The 23995-nt window shown below is 37.8% G+C and overlaps 2 protein-coding genes across 2 annotated transcripts in view; one reads left to right on the top strand and one right to left on the bottom strand.

Annotated features, from left to right (window-relative positions):
• Window positions 1–1346: 1346 nt before the first annotated feature.
• On the top strand, window positions 1347–15364 carry LOC139734296 (autophagy-related protein 13-like). Its single transcript, XM_071645094.1, has 13 exons — window positions 1347–1381; window positions 2609–2761; window positions 3518–3598; window positions 5722–5841; window positions 6661–6892; window positions 7301–7397; window positions 7707–7817; window positions 8440–8604; window positions 9764–9839; window positions 12099–12194; window positions 12979–13089; window positions 13739–13855; window positions 14726–15364. Exons 2-13 carry the CDS (start codon window positions 2657–2659, stop codon window positions 14825–14827), a joined length of 1413 nt encoding a protein of 470 aa, XP_071501195.1. The 5' UTR covers window positions 1347–1381; window positions 2609–2656; the 3' UTR covers window positions 14828–15364.
• A 5339-nt stretch (window positions 15365–20703) lies between these two features.
• LOC139734437 (FERRY endosomal RAB5 effector complex subunit 3-like) overlaps window positions 20704–23995 on the bottom strand; it is a 37051-nt gene continuing 33759 nt past the window's right edge. The window contains exons 12-13 of the mRNA XM_071645225.1: window positions 21987–22112; window positions 20704–20925 (exon numbers count right to left, since the gene is read on the bottom strand). Coding sequence (XP_071501326.1) covers window positions 20827–20925; window positions 21987–22112 — 225 coding nt within the window. The 3' untranslated portion in view covers window positions 20704–20826. The remainder of the gene's footprint in view (window positions 20926–21986; window positions 22113–23995) is intronic.

The raw sequence follows: 23995 nt of genomic DNA, 5'->3' as shown, positions 1-23995 counted from the left end.
GGAATTAGGGTTCCGACTCTCCTGAGGGTCACTTTGACTTCCCTCCGGAGTCCCACGCATGCACGGCAGGCGCCACGTTTTTAAAAGTGGCGGGGGGCACTTTATATTTTGATTTCTTAATTGTGCCACTTCCGGGTTTTATCATCTGACAAGCAAAATGGGAAACGTCAATCGCATATTTTTTAATGCCACTTCCGGGATTAAAAAAAGTAGGGTGGGGGGGGGGGGGGGAATGTGGTGACAACCTGTGTATTCCTATGTATAGCACAACAATGTGAGTGTGTGTGTGTGGGGGGGGGGGGGGGGAGGGGTGGAGGGTAGCCCCTCTCCCTCCACCCCCGGTTCGCCGGCCCTGCCACGCCCATCTCACCTTTCAGTAAGTTTGTCAGTTGGAAAGATATAAAAATTCTTGCAGGGAGATGCTCTTTGTAATTTCAATTTCCCGGGTTCATGCTGATGCGATTCACTTGAAACTTGTTTTCTGTTGCCCTGCACTGAATTGTAGGCCTAGTCTGTGCGCAGGTTAAAGGAATTATTTCTACTTATCAATAATTCTTCTATTTATTAATAATTCTTCTTAATTTATTCTTGTATTTACTATACCTATTCAACTTATCCATTCGTGCATTCCATTCATCCATTCATTCATTCATTCATTCATTCATTCATTCATTCATTCATCCATTCATTCGTGAATTCATTTATTCATTTATTCATTATTTCTTTCATTCATCATTTATTTTGTTCGTTTATTCTTATAATCATCAATTAATTTATTCGTATCATTAATTTTCATCTCCTTTTGTAAGTTTCGGCTCCAGTAACATTTGTGTAGGGCCTGGCTATAGCATTTGTCTTTCACTGGCACATTTTACTCACTACTAGTATTGTACTTCTTTTGTAGGTTTTTTTTCTTTAAGTTATTTCTCATGACGTCATACCATAACAAATGCGTTGCCCGATTGAAATATTTTGCTGGAACGCACTAATATGGACGGCAAGATTCTATGAGGATGAGATCTCTGATGTGTGAAATAATCCCACAGGGTTGAAGAAGAGAGGAAGGAGATCTCCAAAACTGTGTATTATTAAGTACTAGTATACAAAATGTGAGCGATCAACTTATACTGAACTTGTATTATATGTAAAACTTTGCGTAGCCGAGCACTAGCAATGTACAAGTACAATAGTTATTTACCCTGTTGTTTATATTCAGCTCAGTCTGTGACGTGCCGAAGTACCGACGACGACGGTCCTACACACACGTACGTTACACATGCAATGCACACAATGTCGTATGCACACAATGTCGTACACACACGTACATTAGCTCGTATTCACATAATATCGTCGTGATTGAGGTGATACATAAAATTGTGAGGTACGTATTCTCCGTGCGTTTTTAATGTAATATGACCTATACTTTTCTTCCAATTGTGGTGGGTATTTTAGTTAATCATCTGGCTACTACATCACAGCCAACGGAACGCATTGGGTAAGGTGTGTCCACCATTCACCAGATGCTTTAATTCCAGTGTACAGTATGGTGGCAGCGAAAGTTGTGCAGTAGGCAGGCAATAAAGCTTAGTCCCACTCGTAGACATCTGTGTACGTTGGATTTTAGATTATTTACATGGTGAACTGGCTGCGAGCTCACAAGTCATGACGCTGACGTTATCCTAGCTAGGGAGAGGGCGGGGAATTTATTACTTTCTTGTATCTTTTGATCTTGCGTAACTTTGACTTTGGTATCTTGTTTGTCAGATGATCACCCCAATAATATTTGAATATATTTGAATCCTTCGATATAAGTTTTAAAGTCTTTAAAGTTTTAAAGTCTTTAAAGAATCTACTTTTGTCCTTGAAGGACAGGACTGATGAATTTAAATTGAATTTCATTAGGGTCTAGGAATCTTGTCATCAAAATTGAGATTGTACACATGAGTCTGTAATTGAAAATAAGTTTCATTACAAGTTTGTTTAGTATGAAATTTGTTCGACCGTACGGCTGTAGCTAGCGGGTGACAAAATGATTACGTCATGTGTGTGCACGAAGCGGCGGCGCGGCGGAGGTTGAAGAGCGGCGGCGTAATGGCAATTTTGTGGTCAAAATCGTCAAATTTATTGTGGAAGGATAGAGGTCTACCGGTACTCTACATCTAACAACGAGTCAGCAAAGGTAACGCTTGTTATACACGAGAGAAGTAACGTTAGGTGTAATTCGATTTTGCTAAATTTAGGTAATTTAGAGCGAATAGTTCGCCTCATTTCACTCGGTAGTGTAGCCCAGTGAAGAATCGAACACCATTGCGCATAGTCCCATGCATACATTTTCGTTCTGTACGCGCAATGCCATAATAGAGGGTGGTCGGTTTCTGTGTACACGGTTGATGTGTTGGACATTTTTACTAGACCTATACTCATCCACTGTATGGAATATAGAGGAACAAAAGACACTTTTTCTCAATTTCTATTCCCTAATGGTGACGATTTCTGATGTCCAGCAATTTTCTCTTTATGCCAATTATGGTATGAACATTTTCCTCATTTTCTTTTTATGGGAAGTGACATTTGTAAAATTGATCATGCCTGTATGATATGTACATAGGTGATAGAAGAAGGCTAAAACCTGCAAGCCTCGGGTAGTGAAAGCGCCATGATGGGACGAGTGTTGGACAGTCAGCAGCCAGCTCCAGCCCAGGGTATTACGGAGAGAGAGGAAAGAGACCTCCGAAAATTCACCAAATTTCTTGCCCTCAAGGTATCTACAAATTATATTTTTGGTGGATAAGATCCATGCAATGACTAGCATATTATTGCATAACATGTCCATGATCATTATTACTGAACATAATGTATCAGGATTTTTAGCATGCCATATTTCTAAATTAGAAATGAAATCATATGATGAGCTCTCCTAAAGAAAGGCAAATTTTTCTTTGTGGCTATTACATGCACACATACTTAGGTGTTCAGCAAATGTCAATTTTTCATTGGATTCAATTGATTTCAAGCAATTGTATTGAAAAGTCAGGTTATAAATTGTAGGAAACAAAATATTTCAGTCTGACTGTTAGGTTGCATGACTTACATCAAATTTAGCTTTCAGAAGCATTGTTAGTACTTCGCGGACTTTGAGAGGAAGATTTGTAATTTCAAAACTGAAATTAGTGATCAATTCTAGAGACATGATGTAGACATATTGGTCATAAATTTGGACTGTTTTTTGGAATGAGTTCAACAGAGGCAGAATTGCATTTTGGAAGGTAGAATTCTGTGTGACAACTTGTAGGGTGCAACATTTTAAATCTAATTACGTTAAAAGAACTTGATTATTTCCATATGAACCACACAGGTAAAATAAATCACACTTAAACAGTGCCATAATTAAGCGCCAATTAGCCACTGCTCCCCAATCTAAAAATGTGCAGCTTCTGTAGTGTTGATTGAACAAATACCCAAAGCTGACCAGTCATTTTTTGCACACATATCTGTTATCACACCATCCCTCTGGCAGGCAATACAAGTCATAGTGCAGGCAAGGACGGGTGAGAAGATCGAGACCAGGTCAAAGTCCAACACAGATGGCACGGACTGGGTGAGTTCACACTCTTACAACCCTCCTGAGGATGTCATCCTGTTCTGGATAAGTAGTCACACGTGTGTCTTCCTCCTCTCTTCCTGTACCTATGGAAGTTGACAATGTTTTTGTCTTTCCTGACTTCATCCTACGCAGAATGAAGCAGTGTTTTAGTTAACTGCACACAGCACTATTGCTTCAGGACTGCACTGTCTAGTAGGGCTCTGCCCTAATGAGCCATAAAGTAACTCCATGTTAAAGCCATAATTTACCACTTGCAGGTGAAACAAAAACCCAGCATTAGTGCTTTAAAATAGTTTTACAATGTGAGTTAGGGATAGAAACAACCACTGTAAAAATTTGAATCCATATAATCGATGTGAGGTATTGTTAAATACACAAAATGTAAGCAGTGGTTGTGATAAAAATGTTTCCAGACTAAACCATATTTTCTTATATTTTAGGCTTTACTGTGAAAATCTTTAAATTTGGTAGGATGTTTTGTGATACAACAGACCCACACATATGCGTCAAATGTGATATCTTGAAAATTTTTTAAATCACCGCTCCCAATGGTAAACAGGACCTTTAAAGTATTGGGTCAGAACAGACAGTTCCTGATGTTTTGAGTCTGTCATTTTGATGAAATCTTGTCTGACTGAAAGAATCAACTGAAAGGAATCAATTAGTGACATTTTAGATTTGTTTATAAATGCAACAAAGTTTTTGTACATTTACATGTAGAAGCAAGATCTCATACCTTATTCTTTGTGCCTATTACAAGCTTTTTTTTAGTGACATGGAAACTCTTCAATTACAACTTTTGCAAAATCATTATTTTTGTACAAACTTTGTAGAATAATGCTATTTTCACTAGTCTTTTGATATTAGACCTTTTCATGCATTATTGTCGAGGAGACTAAGGGATTTCCTGCGGCGTCTGTCCGTCCGTCGTCCGTCCGTAACGCTACAAAAACTTGAATAACTCTCTACTGAGGACTTCAATTTCAGTCAAACTTAGAGGGGAGAGTAAATACAAAGTTACACATTTTACCAAACATGAAGGTCACCTCAAGGTCAAAGGTCACAGGCAAGGGTCAATGAACTTTAGGGCCCAATGTTAAGTTTTTACAGCACGTGTCAATTATGGCTCATAACTTTTGATGTATGTGTCCATTTGTGACCAAACTTGGATGGTAGATGTCCCTTGGGGAGTTGAAGGTCACCACAAGGTCAAAGGTCACAGACAGGGGTCAACAAACTTTTAGGGCCCAATGTTAAGTTTTTACGGCACGTTTTGATTATGGCTCAAAATTTTTTATCCACATGTCTGTTTTTGACTAAACTTGGATGGTAGATGTCCTTTAGGAGTTCAAGGTCACCACCAGGTCAAAGCTTACAGACAGGAATCAACAAACTTTAGGGCCCAATGTTAAGTTTTTACTGCCCGTTTTGATTATGGCTCAAAACTTTGATCCCTATGTCCATTTGTGACCAAACTTGGATGGTAGATGTCCCTTGGGGGGTTGAAGTGCATCACAAGGTCAAAGGTCACAGACGGGTCAACAAACTTTTAGGGCCCGATGTTACGTTTTTACAGCGCCTTTCGATTATGGCTCATAACTTTTGATCCGTATGTCCGTTTGTGACCAAACTTGGTTGGTAAATGACCCTTGGGGAGTTGGAGGTCACCACAAGGTCAAAGGTCATAGGCGGGGTCAATGAACTTCCGGGAGTTTATTAACATTATTTTCAAAAACATTAATTTCTTCTACGCGAATGGGCGAGACACATTTTGACACTTGCCTTGTATGTACTTTTTGTAGCTGTAATGTGTCAAGCTACATTCATTAGCATTTATTACAGTATTCACAAATTCTCCCAATCTTGGCATTGATGTACAATTTGCACAATCAGTCATTGTAGAAATAGTGCAACGGAGAATAGAATGATTAGGCCTACAAAATGTACATAATCTGTATTCATTGATACCTGGTTGTTAGACTTTTGTAGTCAGAAATTAGCAGTTAACCCAAGAGAAGAACCAATACTTTCTAGAGTCACCTGGCTCCCTCCTCCATTCCACAATAGTGCTTGAAATTGTGAGTCAAAAACCTTTTTGTGTGTGTGTTATGTTATAGTTCAATCTGGCTATCCCAGAGAAGGCGGCCGTCAAGACGCACGCCAAGAAGTTACTGGCCAGCGACATCCCCAGGGTGGGGCATCCACTCAATGTGGAGATTACCTTGGAGACTGCAGAGGTAAGATCCCAGTCAGTAGACCCTGGCACTGGTTGAAACCTCTTCCTTGAAGAAATCTACTCTGGGAACTTTGCTTTTGTACTTGTTGCTGCACAGTGTTTTGGCATGATTCTTATGATGAGGTCAATCTTCTTCATCAACATTGCTCTATGCATTTTCACCCGGATTTGACAGGACTTTCAAGGAATTAGTGTTATCTGCAGGTCTGTAGGCCTACAAGATGAATTCTGTTGAGTTGAGTTGAACTGACTTTAATAGAATGAGTTAAGTAGATAAAAGTTGAGTTGAGTTGAGTTGAGTTGAGTTGAGTTGAACTGTGTTGGTGTGGAGATAAGTTGAGTTGAAATAATGTGTGGAAATGAGTTGAGTTGTTGAGTTAACTTGCGTTAGCTGAAGTGAACTGAGTTGAGATAAGTTAAGTTGAAATGAGTTGAGTTGAGGTGAGTTACTTTGAAATGAGTTGAGTTGAGTGTAATTGAAATGAGATGAAATATGTTGAGTTTGAACATTTAGTTGAATCAAGCTGGTTCAGGTAGATTAATTTTGCTGTGAAGTATTGAATGAAGCAATGTTTATTCAAATACATGAAATTCTTCCATCAAGATGCTTTTATTGCAACTGAGTGAAAAATTTCCCTACATCGATGTTGATAAGCACTGAATTGATCAGTGTTTTAGTAGTAGCCATGATGAAAGAAATCATGGGCGTACATACTCGAGCTGGATTCGAAGAGATGACGCCTGTCTGGAGATCAGAAGCCATGTTTATTTGTTTTGTCTGCTTTTTCTCCTGTATGCCCCCCCCCCCCCATTTCTTCAGGGAGACAAGATGATACTTGAGACGTGGAGTTTGATAGTCAGTGATGCGTGTGACCCTAACACCAAGATCCATTACACCGTCTACAACCGCATGGGTCTGCTCCTCAAATCCCTGATCTGTATCGCCAGGGTGACGCCCGCCTACCGCATCTCGCGCCGGCAGGCCCTGGGCGATTACCGCGTCCTCTCTCGAGTCTTCTTCGGCGAGACCAAGCAGTCATATCTTGGTGAAAGTGAGTTTTTCCTCAGATTTTTATTTTTTTTTATCCAGCATATTTTATCATCAATGATGTGTGGTAATGATTTTAGAAATGCTAGGTGTGTAGACAAACTCCTCATTGTCTGAAAGAAAGAACAGAGCATTTTTATTTGGCTTGCTCATTCATATGATAACAGACAGTCAATTAGATTTTGAGGATGTTATGGCTGAAAACATGAGCAAGTACAAATCATTTAACCAATCAAAGATGACAAACAAGGCAATCTGATAAATGATGTCCTAAGGCTAGTATAGATGAAATACTAGTACATTGAACAGATACAGTATCACATGTTGGGGTTTATTTTTTACACCTAGGGTTGTCAAACATTGTAAATGTTGAACTTTCCTGTTGATGCTTACTCAATTCTATTTTATGTAGGTTCCAGTACCATCCAAATTGGCAGCGTGCCGACTCCCATGGGAACAATCTCCATGAATGTGGCATACAGGACAAAGTTGACGTTATCAGCGGGAAGGTAAGGATACTCACTTACTCAGGAGACAGTCTGGGTGTTTCAGCCAATTTTTGGATGCCCAAAATGCTCTGTAAACCCCTTCAGAATCCTTAGCAGTGAAATTTGTACATTGTCCCAAATAACCTTTTAAAGTTAAAATGTTCAACTTCATTTTTACGCCAAAGCAGGCAATGTCTGATCAAATTTGATCAGTCAGTATGGAAGCAGAGGATTATATTTCAGTCTTGGTCTCAATTAAAGCATTTGATTGATATGTTTATATGTCCATACACGTCTATATGTGATATGTTTGTGTTTTTCATTCCCAAGACAAATTTCGAGAAGTCGCGGAGGACCGATACCGGTCAAAGATGACCACTACAGCTCCAGTCCAGTTCGCAAGGGCCTTACCCCTGCCACACCAATCAAGCTTGTCACTGGGTGAGTCTATTCCCCTTTAGTAGTAAGGGATAGAGGGAATCTCCAATCTTATTTGTTTGATTTGACTTGAAGTGAAAAAGAGAAACTATTAAAGTCAAATAGGCAGAACAAGAATGAAACTTAATTAGAGACACAACAAAATAATAACATATTATGGAACGAAAATTGATAAAATGCACATGCAAAAAACAAAACAAAAACAACAAAAAGGAATGTTGCAGAATGTCAAAGTTGTTTGCATTTACACATAATTTAGTGTGTGGCACAGTCGTGTGTAAGTCGGTCAGGTGATGATCATGTCAAAACTTTTTCATCTGGTGTAAAGGACATTTATACAATTTTCCTTTTGATTGCATTATATCAGAAATAAAAGTAAAGCTTAGTGTGCGCAAGCTTTTGTCAGAGGCCTTCTTGTTGTAGTAATTGCCAAGAGAAGCTAGATGAGGTTGTCACGTTTGAAAGTATTAGGCTGCCAGGGACAGGCAAGCTTTTATATTTCATAAGAGTGTTCTCATTATCTCTCTCTCAAAAAAGTTGGAAACCCGAAGCCCCATCTCAACTGAAACTATAAAATCTCTTTAATTCTCTCTCTTTCTCCTTCTGACTTGGCCTGACCCCACAGCATCGAGGATTCCAGCGCCACTCTGGAAGGCTCCCAGGATTATGTGATCAGCTCCTTCTCGACCACGCCCCCGGACAACTACGCCTTCCCCGCCAGGAACGAACAGGCCACGCCCAGTCCTGTGAGGGGGCGGGGCTCGTCGGAAGACAGGGGCAAAACACCAAGGTGAGGGGTTCTTTGGTTATGGTGAGGTGAAGTACACTGATTGGTTGGATGTCAAAGATAAAAGTGATATTCTAAAGTTTAGAAATTTCTTTAAATGCTATCAGCACTATAGTTCCATGGTATTGCTTTTACACCTGTACTTGTAGATATCATCATTGTGACATTGTGCTGTTTTTGAAAAGGATACAAAACATAATTTTGGTTCAATATGTACAGAAGAATAAATTCCCTCCTTGAAGGATATGCCATATTGTGATATCTTTGAATATATTATTATTTTAATAAGTCACGAGGTTATTATGAGCTTCATAGAATAACACGAAATGCTAGCGCTAACATCCGATATGATATGCTGTAAAATGAAGAGATTTAAAGGAAGCGACATTAGAGATGTGTCCAGAGTCTCAAAACTTTCAGAAAGTATAGTGCTTTGTGGAAAAAGGATTCTCTGTGATATAAAACATCTGGATGATTACAGAAATCATTTGATGAGAGTATGATATGCAAATACAAGGGGAAAAGTGCATCATCAAGTATTCATTGAGGGGAGAGCAGTTGAATTTATGTTAGTAATTGGCATTGATACAGAAAGATGTTTGCTCTTTGCTTTCTGTATTTACCGACAACAAGGCTGCAGTGCTATGTAGTCTTCATCCTGATTTTGGCGACTGTGATAAAAAAAGAAAATTGTAGGTTTTTATTCTGATCAAATTTTCATTTAAACATACAGTATAGCTTCCTGTACATGAAGATTGATTGAAAGATTGATTAATACATTGGATGATTAACTGACCTAAAGACTGATAAATTTGTTGGATGTCACAAAGTTGCTCATTGGCACATTGCATAGTCCCATACAGGATTCCATGTGTTGGTTTAAGTAGGTCATTCGCCTGGGTTGGACAGACCTTGATTTAGGCCATACCCAGAATTTACTGCTTTATTTCTGCTAACAACAGTGTGGCCGTATTGGTGCCATATAGGCCATAGTATTTGCTGTAGCATGTTGCTTTACCTATTGAATAAGAACAAAGTAAATACAAATACATTGATGACTGAATTGGACTTATTTTTTCTTACTCTGAGTTAACCTAAAGCATATATCTTAAACGCACTTCATTTTTATGTCTTTCTTCTTGTATTTCTTGCTATTGTATAGCACCACCATTCCGGCAGCCTTTGACTCACCCAACAGACTGGGACCTTTCGCCAGCCCAAAGAATGTGGCTGAAGCTGTAAGTTCCATTCGCACCAGGCCCCACAAGTACAACAAAATAAAATTCATAGTCACATTTAGAGTAACTGGAGCCCATGGCTAGACGTATAGCAAAACAATTTTTCAATCACTTGGAATTTTTATGCCTCCGCCACGAAGTGATGCCGGAGGCATTATGTTTTCGGGTTGTCTGTCCGTCCGTCCGTAATGAATTTTGTGGACAGTGTAACTAAAAAACCTTTCGAGGTATACTAATGAAACTTGGCATGAATGTGTATCAGGGGGTGAAGTTTGCTTTCAACTTTTGGTTGCACTTGCTCAAGATCAAAGGTCAAGGGGTCAGGGTCAAATATATAAAATTTCACTATTTCCACCATATCTATGCAATGCCTGGAGATATTTTCTTGAAACTTAGTGTATACATGTATTACCAATTAAGATTCACTGGTGAAAGTTTGGGGTCATGAGGTCAAAGGTCAAAAGGTCAAGTTAAAATATTAAAACTTCACTTTTTTTCTCCGTACCTTGTAAATTGTTCAAGGTATCTTCATGGAACATAGTATATATACATGTACTGACAAATCTAGACAATTTAGGGTTCATGGGGTCAAAGGTCAGTGGTCAAAGGTCAAGGGCAACACATCAAAATGTTATTATTTCCATCATGTTTATGCAATGCCAGCAGGATTATTCTTTTTTACACTTGGTGTATGCATGTATAACCTAATAGAGATTCTCTGGAAAGTTTTGGGTTTTTTTTAATTGCCTCAAAGGTCAAAAGGTCAAAGATCAAGTGAAAGTGCTGAACTAACTTTTTCCTCCATATCTCGGAAGTGGCTCGTGTTATCTTGAAACTTACTACATATCTATGCATGTTCTGCCTGACAGTGATTATCTTATGAATTTTAGGGTCAAAGGCCAGATGAAAATGGTAACAATTCACTATTCAATACAGAAATAGCACTTTTTCTCCATACTCAGAAAATTACTCAATGCATAAACGTATGAATGGGTCAAAGTCAAGTTACAGTCCTTAAAAATCCCCAAATACATGCTCTCCTATTCATCCAATTAAACCTCGTTCAAGGAAGGTGAACATTCAGCACATTTGTGACAAACTTGTCATTTTAATATTTTGCCAATTTTGTGAAAATGTAATCACACATTGTCCACATGTACTATCTAGACCTATTAGGAGAATCATGCATTATGGCGGAGGCATACCAGTCGCCATAGCGACATTTCTAGTTATTCTTAGTATAGGGCTTCTCAGATGCAGCAGACTGTAGAGAGAAGCTCAGGTTGGAAAAGTTCATTTTCTTTCATTTCACTTGCGCTGAAACAGTCATTTGTTACAACTGATTGACAAATTGCCCTACATCGACGTAAATAAGCACTGAATTGATCAGTGTTTTAGTAGTAGCCATGATAAAAAATCATGGGCGTACATACTCGAGCAGGATTCGAACCCACGACCTCCTGATCACCGGACAGGCGTCATCTCCACTAGACCACCGAGCTTTCGCCCGACAGCAAGTGTTGGTTCTAATCCTTATAGCATGGAGCGGGTACAGCTTTTGTTATTCAAGTTTATGAAGTTCTTCCGTCGTGATGTTTCATTACAACTGATTGACAAATTGCCCTACATCGACGTAAATAAGCACTGAATTGATCAGTGTTTTAGTAGTAGCCATGATAAAAAATCATGGGCGTACATACTCGAGCAGGATTCGAACCCACGACCTCCTGATCACCGGACAGGCGTCATCTCCACTAGACCACCGAGCTTTCGCCCGACAGCAAGTGTTGGTTCTAATCCTTATAGCATGGAGCGGGTACAGCTTTTGTTATTCAAGTTTATGAAGTTCTTCCGTCGTGATGTTTCATTACAACTGATTGACAAATTGCCCTACATCGACGTAAATAAGTTTTTATACATTATGTATCGTGGGCAGAAATGGGCATGGATTGACTGTATTGCATAGATAGCATGTACTCTAAAGCAAGATGATGTTGATTTTGGTACGCTAGTCTATGTATAATGAGTATGTCTTTTATTTTTTGTAAGCATTATTTTACAACTATATGCCAAAGCAGCACAAATGGCAGATGTTTTCCCCATCAAGTTTTATTTTTATACATTTCCGTAATTTTCAAAAGTGTTTAATGCTGTCTTTGTCTATGTAGAGAACAAATGAGTACCAACAAAGCAAGTGAGTTGTCTCCCAATGTTTTATCTCTTGATGTTTCCGCACTTTTCTCTTCCTTCTCATCGCAGGAGAATCTAATCTCTGAGGACATCCCCTTTGGCTCTCTGTTGCAAGAAGTTGGGAGCAGCACGGCTGAAAAGTTTATCCTTGCGTCAGGAGAAGATGTAAGCTGACACCATAATGATCCATAGTCTACCGTAAAACAAGGAATGTTCGCATGCATCTTAATTTCACGAGAGCCAAGATTCGCAAAATAAAATGCTTACGAAAGTTCTTAGCTACATTATATGCATTTAATGTTTTATAGCTCCAATTCGCGAAAATTTCATGCCACGAATATTTCATGTTTTACGGTATTTGGTCCTCACGTCTCGCACTGCACATACACGCAAACTTGTGAACCTTTCAATCTACTGACAACTACGTACTTTAAAAAGTTCTTACTGAGAGTATTCTTGTTTGGAGCAAGATACAGCTGTATTATGATCATTGATTGTATTTTATAGGCAAGATATTGATTTTGATGCGTCATTGGGGTTGTGTCCAGCTCCTACATGACAAGAAATAAGACTTGCCAGTGTCAAGGCAATATTTAAATTTATGGGAAACTTCAGTATTGTTTGTTTGTTGTTGTTTGTTTATTTTACATTTTTTCAAAACTGCTATGAGGCTTCTCTGAAGTCAAAGACATTTGAAGAGTTTGTTTGCAAAAACCGATAAGTCCATATTTGCCAAATGGAGATATTTGCGATAAAAGGTCAGGAAAAATAAAGAGAATAATAAGAAAAATTTTGCTTCTTTTGACCATAACTTCAAACAAACTCTTCATTTTATGTTTAATACTTAGAGTGATGATTTTCCATGAAATATGCAGTGATATGCAGGAGTCTGTGAATTGTTTAACCATTTTAGAAGACTTTGTGTTTCTATGTGCATTGCTGTGTCCAGGTCACACCAAGTGACGTCGACCAGCCTGACTCTCAGAATCTCAACACGTCGCAGCAGTCCAACAAGTCTAGTCAGCCATCGGACAGTGATGACTTTGTCATGGTGGACTTGGTAATAGAGATGGTTGTAAATCAAATCCACCAACTTCCTACATGTAGAAAGAATGATCTGAAATCATCCATCACTTTCCCAAAAGCTCTTTGATCCCTGATGATGACTTTAGAGTGCAATTTGACACAAAGTTGGAGTTGGCTTTAATGAATAGTAAAACAGAATTGATGAACAAAATGGTAAAGGCTTCCTGATAATTAGACCGAAAAGAAGATAGTCATGGAACATTAGTGCTTCCATATGTTCACGAATTACAGTAGTAATTTTTGAGTCGGAAATGGTAATGACAGCACTACCTTCTGAGTTTCCCATGTAACTGTACAGAAATCTTTACTAAATTTCCTTTCCAGACATGATATAATGAGCTGTACCCTTTTCCTTCAAATTTCATTCTTGTAATACACCTCGTAACAATAACTACGTACGTGGAGAAAGAAGTAAAAGTTTCAATTGTTGAGTATTAGACTGGAATAAGGTTTTGACTGGCCTTTTGTTAAACCAACTTGAGAAACTTGACAAACCTTTCGTAAGGTATCAACAAGCACAGATGTAGATAAATATGTTCTGAAGAAGATTTTGTCATTTTCATGATATTTCTGTCATTTGATTTTTAAAATTGGAAGATATTCCATTTTACACTCATTTGCAGAATCCGGCGTTTGCCAAACATGACTCCAGCAGTGACCTTGTGGCGTTCTGCTGCCAGTTCCAGCAAGCCCCGCCCCTAGAGCTCTTTGATGATCAGCCAACCCTGGGGGAAACTTTGGTAAGTCTCTATTCCTAGGTATAACCACCCCCTGAAATGAAAAGGTTATCTTTAAAACACCAACACATTCTATTTTCTCCCCCAAAATTGTAATGTTGTATTACCCTCCTACAAATTGTAAACTTTCAGTGGTAGGCTGCACGTAACAACCACTTTGCCGTGCCAAATACCTCTGAAAAGGAATCATTAATATTTCCGTTGACATCTTCTCAAAAAGTACTGTATACGCCATATATTTCGCGAGTCTAAATTTTCGCGAATTGGGAATTCCCAACGATTTTGCGAGTGGTTAAATTCGCAGTCGTGGAGTCCTGTACTGAACGGAGAAATGTACACGTGTACATCACATCCGCATCGGGATCAGAGTCAATATTTTTGCATGTCTTTAATTCGCGAATAGCACCTGACTTGCAAAATTCACAAAATATTTGGTGTGTACAGTATCCAATGCCTTTCAGGGAATGCTACACAGTTCTAGATACAATCATCTTCATGTGAAAACATTTCAAACTGAGAGAAAATTATGTTCTGATTTCTGTTACCAACATGGTTAGTTGTTGCTATTAAAATCTCATAATTTACCAGAGGGTCCTGCCATTATCTTATCCTAGTGTTGCCAGATACCCATTTATACTTCGTAGAATTGATGAGGAAAAACGTCTTGTCCAAGGAGGTCAGTATTTAACGAGATTCAAACTCTGGACCTCTACTTTAAATTCAAGTGCCGCATGCACTATGCTACAGTGCCCCACAGTTGTTCTACTCTGTGTTTTAAATTTGAAAATGAATTAAACCAACCTTTACCTTACTTACCCAATAACTGTTTTTCAAATTGCATAATTGTGTAATATCTGTTCTCATTGTTTGTAGATCAACCTTCCCCAGCGGTTGGCTGAGTTCAAGGAGAACGAGTCCAAATTTGACGCGTTTGTCGCCGGGTTGCAGCGAGATGTGGAAGAGAGCAGCGACTGAAAGGGAAGATGAACCCTTTGTGTGTTTTTAGTGCTGATTGACACAGGAAACCCCATCACGCAGTACACACTGTCCAAAGTACCTGGCACATAAAGGGTTAACCGATTCCTGGATGTTGGAATGCGTGGATTGGAATTGTAGCTCCAGGAAACTAACTGAGACTCTTCTTGGCTTGAATGGAGGAAACCTTGCGAGTTTTGGAAATTGTTCTTCTTCAGCGCCAAGAACAGGAAGAATGGACCATGTGTGAGGTCATCGTCACTAGGGAAGAGTCTGACGATATATTGCAAAATTGCAATTTCATTGTTAATTTTGTATTTCATGTGATGTAGACTGCCAAGAGAGAAAATTGTGAAGCTCAGTCCTTTTCAAAGGTAACTGGTGAGCCCGAAGTGAAATAAGGTACATGTATCTTATTCAAATTCATGAAATTCTTGTATCGACGCAAGAATTTATGAATTTGAATAATTATGCAGTACCCACTGCATGCCATAATTAAGGATTAGAACCAGTGCTGGCTGTTGGGTAGAAGCTTGGTAATCTAGTGGATAAAATACTGTAAAAGTGGATATTTTCGCGCGACTAATTTTTCGCGCTTGGCCACGTAAGAAGAGTTCCGCGTGTTTTTAATTCCGCGGAATCAAGACATCAACAACTGGGACATATGGCACTCAAAAATATTCGCGTGCTTTTATTTTCGCGCTAGCTTGCAGTTGCGCGAAATGCACGAAAATTTCAACACTGCGAAAATTTCCACTTTTACATTACCTGTTCAGTGATCAGGGGGTCACAGGTTCGAATCCTGCCTGAGTATGTATGCCCATGATTTTGTTACCATGACTACTACTAAAACACTGATTAATTCGGTGCTTATTTACGAGGTACAACATGTTACAGTGAAAACTGCTAGAATTGTTTTGTTTGTTTCTTCAATGCAGGTCAACAAACAAGAAACATGAGACAAATACTTGGTTTTAGAGAGATTTTTGTTGTAGTGAGCAAGATCTGATTGGTCCACTGATTGCACTTGAATAGAGTTAAAGGGATGGTACAGTTTCGATTGACATGGTTCTTCAGGTTTCCAAAGTTTTTTGATGATAACTTTTTGAGATAATGAGAAACCTCATACGAAATATGGAAAAAAAAACCCATACAATTCTAAGAGGAATTCAGAGTTTATGTGATGAAAATTGGTTTAGAAGTGGCTGAGATATCCAAAACAAAGCAATCCTAATAAAAGGTGAGACCCACCTTTTATTAGGATCGCTTTGTTTTGCTTTGTTTGTGGATATCTCAGCCATTTCAAAACCGATTTTCATCAAATAAACCTATGAATTCTTGTTAAAATTGTATGCTCTTTCTCTAATATTTCATAAGAGATTTCTCTTTATCTCACACACACACACACAAAAATGGAAACCTGCTGCCCCATCTCAACCAAAACTACAGTATACTATCCCTTTAAACCAGATGATATAAGCCAAAGAAAGTCATTGATGTTTGTTTGTTTGTTTTTTTTTCTTAATCTATCATGATGTGACCTTTCTCATTACATACTTGTGTCAAATCTTCTCTCTGTGACATACTAAGCTAGGGTACTGTGCTTAGGTGTTTGTAGTGTTGAGAAACACTTTGATTGTGCATGGTTGATTTTTGGCTCATCTGAAATGTGATATATGCAGTTACTTTGCTAGTACTGTGGAACCTTGTTAAAGAGGTTAAAGGGCGTGTACAGTTCTGGTCGAGGTGAGAAGTTAGCTTTTTACGTTTTGCGAGATATTCAGAAACCACTCTATGAGATGTCGAAGAGCATGCAATTCTAAGGGGTATCAAAAGTTTATCTGATGAAAATCGGTTTTGAAATGGCTGAGATATCCAAAAACAAGATGAAACAAAGAGATCCTAATAAATTTGTGGCATGTCGCCTTTTATTATTATCACTTTTTGGGATATCTCAGCCATTTGAAAACCAATTTTCATCAAATAAATGTTGAATCCTTCTTAAAATTACATGCTGTTTCATATTTCATAAGAGGTTTCTCATTATCCCACTTAAGAATGTTCAAAACATGAATCCCCACCTCAACCAGTACTGTACAGTCCCTTTAAGCCCTATAAAACAAAACGTTGTTACGAGATAGTTTTGCAGGTCACAACTCTTTTTTTTTTCGTTTGTACCTGATATACCCTATAAACCTGATACAACATGGTAATTGTCATGGTTTTTTAGGTCCTTGTTACTGCAAGGTTCCCCCGTATTGAGATTGTCGTAATATTCTGATATACTGTATTTGTGAGATAGTTCTACAATCTTATTTCTTATCCTTGGTTTAGTTGCACTGCATTCTCAGTTTAATGCATCTTGTACTGACTTTTGAGCCTATCATTTCAATTAGCTGTTATGTGCAATGTTGGAAGTGTGAAGTGATGTAAGCTGTAATGCAGCGCACATGTTGCATAAATTATGTATCATAGCATGAAATATCATATGGCAATTGTATGTATATGATTAGTTTGATAATGTAATATAAGAGTATTAAGTTATTATGGCCATTTTTAGCACAATGATGAAGGTGAATGGGATGGACCAAGAGAGGGACATACACAAAAAAAAGGTAACATATTTTACCAATTTGAATGTACACTGTATGTGCCATGCACATACTTGTAACTTGTAAGCTACGAAAGTGTTTCACTGGCATTTGGATAACCCGACCCCTCCTAATTTGATCATTGTGTAAACCAACTCATTGAAACAGTCCCACATGAAGGCTGTTGTTATACACAGAGGATCTTTCATAATCTCTGTAAATGTTGATTTTGCCATGTTTTAGAGCGGCAACATACATTGTGTGTTTCTGCTCTAAAACGGGACAGTGTTGATCAGTGCAATGGTCGTATTCCAACCATTGCAATGATCAAAACAACCACTATTTTTAAATGTTCCAAATTGCTGCCATGTTACTAGAATAATTCAATTACATCTCATGTCACACCAGAGTAATGCATGTTGTAACATGGTCTGTGAGTACAATTTTTATATCAGCCACGGCACATATACCATCTTTTGTTGGAGGGCAGTGGGAACTCCATTGTGAAGACCAAGAAGAAATGTCTATATATGAAGAGTTTGTTTGCAAAAACCGATAAGTCCATATTTGCCAAATGAAGATATTTGCGATTAAAGGTCGAGAAAAATAAGAAAAATTTTGCTTCTTTTGACCATATTTTCACAAATGTCCCTTTATAACAATATATCATTTAAAAGTTGTCAGTTTGTACTTTATGACAGAGAACGTACTTCAAAATCTTCAAAAATGGACTTATCGGTTTTTGCGAACAAACACTTCATATATCTTGCGAGAGGATATGTACAAAGGGACAAGCTGAAAAGATATTGTGTATACAAGACTATGGTATAAAGATCATACACAAGGGATTCATTTTCTTTTGTTCTTAGGATCCATGTAAAAGTACTCTGTGATATGTCTAAGGGCTATTACAATACATGGTCAAGACTGACATGAATTTCTAGTTCTCTACTCTGTGGAGAGTATCTTTCATTTTGTCTTTTTCTTATCGTCATATTCTAAATATTTGCAGAGCATGAAAAATATACACCTTTTTTTTTTTTGGTTATGTATGCCCCTTTTCCTTGCCTATTCATAAATTTTTTGTAGCTTTGTGTTTAATTCGTATGTGACTCAAATAATGTGTGTATATTGCTGAAGCTGATTGTTACGTATTAATTGATGTGATTAAAAATCCTGGAATACCAATATGTCAACTGATTGACTTCATTCATGTGTTCTGCACGAGTTGAAACTACACTGTATTGTACATACTAGTGAGGAAACTACAGTTGACCAAAGCTAACAATAAACAAATATGCAAAGAAAAAAAAATCATAATCAATGAGAAAAATGATCTTGGTTACTGGTACTGTTATTCAAGATGCAGATTTTTACATTCACTCTCAACAGGAGACTAGGTTATGACAAATAAAGACAAACAGTGAAATAAGGAACATTTCCTACAAATGCAGATGATTACCATGATCATACTTTAATATTCATCTATTACTTTACAAATATACACGTACATGTTATACAAATATGCTCATGAGGACTGCATGTGCTCTGAATGATCTAAAACAAAACAATGTTTTACATAGTATACATAGTAAACATTGCTAAATATCAAATTTATTGGCAAGATTGGAACTTCCATAAAAGAACATCTGAGTTATTCGCATAGATGATGTGTGATTAAAAATCATTTGGACAACAGAAATCTTGCCACTTTTTTCACGTCTCCAATGCACAACTTTTTATTTATCTATTTTTTTGTAATACATGTACAGTGGACTCCCGTTATCTCGGGACTGACAGTTTTCTTTCAATATATCAAGATTTCTTTATAACTGAATAAATCAACAATAAAAAAAACCATACAGCTAATAATGCTGCCACCTGAATATTCATTTCGTTGTAACCGGAATTTCGTTATAACCATGTTCGTTATAACGGGAGTGCACTGTAGTTAAGGGAAGGGAGTTGGGTCTTTGAAAAAACGAAACTGGAGAGATACAGGTACATGTATAATGTACATTAGCAGACTGAGGCATATGAGTTCTGTAAGCTTAATATTTGGGCATTGGAATTATTTTACCCAAGTTAGGAAGTATGTACTTTCATGCCTATGAGCCAGCTACTACAGGGGCTCGACGTCTTACAAGTTTTGTTTGAAGAATGAGGGAGTGTGAGTAAAGGGGCACATCAGCTGCTCCCAGCAGTTTGAACCAGGGACCTCAAGATTGAGACACCATGGTTTAATCCACAGAACCACAATGACTCTGCTAGACAACAAGCAAAGGGATTTGTCTTCCATATTACCAAAACCCGACTTGACAAAGTTATTTAAGAGCAAAAGAAACACAAAATGGGAGGTGAGATGAGGTGAGATAGGAGATAATAGGACTAAGCTTTGGGTTTTAAATCCGGATTTCATTCCAAATTTTAGAATTGGGGATTTGGGACTAGGCTCAGGGTTTAGAGACCTTGAATCTGGATTTTGTTCAAGATTTTGAAATTGCAGATATATTGCAGGGCTAGGCTCAGGGTTTTAAGACCTGGACCTGATTTTGTTTGAGACTTTGGAATGGGAATATCAACAGTGGTACATGTAGATAAATGAGTACAAGAAATCAAATTGGTCAGCTGACAATGAACAAATAAAACCACCCCCTTCCTCAACAACAAAAAGACGCTGGAGGTAGATTGATTGTTTGAACTCTGCAAGTACAGGCCACTCCTGGTATAATGATGTCCTCGGGAGTGACAGTTTTTGTTTATTCAATGTATAGGAATTTCGTTGTGACTGAAGGTTATTTCGCACGATAGGTTTTCCTGAAAATAATTTTGGGAGCGGAATATTTACTTCGTTGTAACTAAATTTCATTATTACGGTGTTCGTTGTATTACAAAAGGAGCGCCCTGCACAGAACTTATATCTGGCATCTTTGGTAACCTACAAAGGTGAGCAGTTTTTGCCTTCAGTGCAGAAAACAGCTGAATACACTGTACGAGAGGCGTCAAATTCAGTGAATATCAAGAGTTTTTCTTTCTTTTTCTTTTTTTCATTCCGAAAAGGTAGGCCTTAGGCAAAACTGACTGCAATATGTAACTGTAGTCTCATTTCCAGAGGGACTTTAAATCTGGTCATCGAGTCTATTGAATGATTATCATCTCTTTGGAAACTCAATAGTCATATGTATTAAAACCAACAATGATCGGTTTCATCGTCAAGGTCAAATCAATGTCACAGCTCATGACCTTTTCACAAGGTGAAGGTCACCAGGGATGTTGTGGCCAGACATAAGTCTGTAGTACTTTGTTAACCCTGTCTCTGCCAGGGACTTTGGACAGTCTGTACAATGCTATGGGATTTTCTCTACCAATCAACACTCAAAGCATACAAAGGGGTTATGTGAAGGAGGGCTACTTTTGCTTGGAGTGCGTGAGGTCGACCGTCCGAGACATCCGGAAGATTTGGGGCAGCATGGCGCTGAGCTGGGAGAAGAGGTCTTCGGATATACCCTGGGGATGGAAGCAGAATTGTGTTGGTTTTTTTTTTAATCAAATGAAATTAAAAAAAATTATTATGGTAAGATAATGACTCCATGGCACCACATTATCTTCGGTAGAGTTCTCCCAAGAACCATTGGAGTCAGTTTCCGACTTCATGAGTCTGTCAGTATTAAAGTTGCAAAACTGAACATCTCCCAATGAAAATTCCAGTATACATGTATACATAGAAATAAAAATCAATCACAACTTGTGTATTTTAGGTACATTGTATTTTGAAAGTGGCAGTCTATTCTCAACATCTACGAGCTGCATACCTTCAATATATGGGATCTTTGGCACTCATCATAAACATAAAAAAAAAACCTTTCAATGGTATGTATTGCAAATACATGTTGACTCTTTGGTGTTGATTTATAAAACACTGATTATAACTCTGAATATGCTAATACATGTATTTCACTGTAACTGGGTTTTAGTTGGAAATAAAAAATAAATGAATGAAACGAATCTCTCATGAGGCCATATCAATAAGTGCCAAATATTCTATAATATTTTCTGCTATTTTTCTTCAGATTGCTTGGGTGTGCCTGAAAAAACCTTTCCAATTATTAAAACAAAATTGTTAATAACATCATCTGTTATCCAGTGCAAAAGTAATGCACAATGTTTTCTGTTTATTATCCAGGGTGCTCCTGCTACAACAAACAAGGTTATCACAAAATTTCATTATAAGTACAGCAAAGTACACATTTGTATCACCAACTCTCTGTTTCACGTGATGAGATTTCAACATAAAGAAAGAAAATTGCTAGTCCTGAGGAATGCGTTATAACGGGAGTTATCTGTATTACAGTGGACTCCCGTTATAATTAAGTCCTTAGGACCAGCAATTTTTTTTCGTTAAATCAAAATTTTATTACAAAAGAAAAAAAAAAAATAAAAGATATAAAGAGGATCCTGTTGCAGCCTGAATTTTAAGTTTGTTGTAACCGGAATTTGATTATAACCGTGTTCGTTATAACGGGAGTGCACTGTATATAATAGCAACATGTAGATAGGAAGAGACATACCTTTGGAACGACAAACTGAACGGTCCTAGACTCGTTCCCTCCCCAGGTAGCCATCTCCATCATAAATCCTTTCACGCACTTGAAGACCAGTTCGGCTCGCTTGGTGCACCATGGAATCGTCATCTCCTGCGCCATGGACAAACGATGGCGGAAGTGACAAGCATGACAGAAAAAGACGAAATAAAAAGCCTGCGATTAATTGTGGGCCACCCCTTCAAATGCAGTTTTCTAGTAATGCCAATATTTTTCAAACTAATTATAACTAGAACGATCACTCATTGTGATTAATATACCCCCACCAACAACTGAGGAAATTAGCTCAACCAGGATTTTGTTAACTTTTTAATGAAAAAAAAATTACCAAGGCAATGCACTGTCCAACAGTAAATAAATGTATTGCTCACTGTTAGTCAAATGTCCCACATCTCAAGTCAAGTGCTAAAAAACTGAGTGAGCAAGATAAATAAACTGACGATTTCTATGGTTTTTATTAAAAATTGTATAACCATGGCGCAACACAATGTTGGATATTAAGAAAAAAATGAAGTTTTGCACAACTATATATCATAGCAATCACATGTGCCAAATTTCAAGCCAAATGCTAACAGGATGAGGGGCTTAGTTGAACTCACAATATTAGTGTATCATTTTCATTCAAAATATACTGTTACCATGGCAACACATTTTCAACACTGACAAAAGAGTTTTTGCACATCTACGTAATGTAGAGGTAACATGTGCCAAATATGAAGCCAAAACGCTCTAAACATAGAAAGTTAGGATCTAATCGAAATGTTTGTATGATTTTCGTTCAAAATGCACTGTTACCATGGCAACACATTGTTCAACAATGATGAAATACAAAGTTTGCATATCTCTGTACTACAATGGTTGCATGTGCCAAATTTCAAGCCAAATGCTCAAAGACTGAGGGAGTTACCTGAATTCACAATATTTTTATATTGATTTTCATTCAAACTATGCTGTTACCATGGCAACACAATGATCAACAATGACGAAAGGTTAAGTTTGCACACCTACATACCATGGTGGTCAGGTGTGCCAAATTTCAAGCTAAATGCTCAAAGACTGAGGGAGTTGGCGGAATCCACATGCTTTTTGGTGAAAAAATGTTGTTACCATGGCAATGCATTGTTCAACAATAATGACAGATTAAGTTTGAACATCTATACGCTATAGTGGTCGCCTGTGCCAAATTTCAAGCCAAATGCTCAAAGACTGAGGGAGTTAACTGAATCCAAAATATTTGTGCATGATTTCATTCAAAATATACTGTTACCATGGCAACACATTGATCAACAATGACCAAAGACTATGTATGCTCATCTACATACTATAGTGGTCACATGTGCCAAATTTCAAGCTTAATGCTCAAAGACTGAGGTAGTTACCTGAATTCACAATATTTTTGTATGCATTTTAGTGAAAAGCTGCTGTTACCATGGCAACCCATTGTTCACCACTGACGAAAGATTAAGTTTGCACATCTATATGCTATAATGGTTGCGCGTGCCAAATTTCAAGCCAAATGCTCAAAGAGTGAGGGATTTAACTGAGTCCACGATATTTTTGTATGATTTTCATTCAAAATATGCCGTTACCATGGCAACGCATTGATCACCACTGACGAAAGATTACCTTTGCACATCTACGTACCACAGTGGTAATGTGTGCCAAATTTCTAGCTAAACGCTTGAAGACTAAAGAAAGTTAGCTGAATCCACAATTTTTTTGTATGTTTTTTGGTTTAAAAAAGCTGTTACCATGGCAACGCATTGTTCATCACTGACGAAACATTAAGTTTGCACATCTATATACTATAGTGGTCATGTGTGCCAAATTTCAAGTCAAATGCTCTAAGACTGAGGGAGTTAACTTAATCCACACTATTTTCATATGACTTTCATTCAAACTATGCTGTTACCATGGCAACACATTGATAAAAAATGACACAGTAGTAAGTATGCTCATCTACATACAATAGTGGT

The sequence above is a fragment of the Diadema antillarum genome, unplaced genomic scaffold (genome assembly GCF_040938485.1).
Source record: "Diadema antillarum isolate AM-2024a unplaced genomic scaffold, OU_Dant_1.0 scf00000026, whole genome shotgun sequence".
Lineage (NCBI taxonomy): Eukaryota > Metazoa > Echinodermata > Echinoidea > Diadematoida > Diadematidae > Diadema > Diadema antillarum.
Note: the sequence above shows the minus strand (reverse complement) of the source record. Positions and strands in the feature narration are given on the sequence as shown.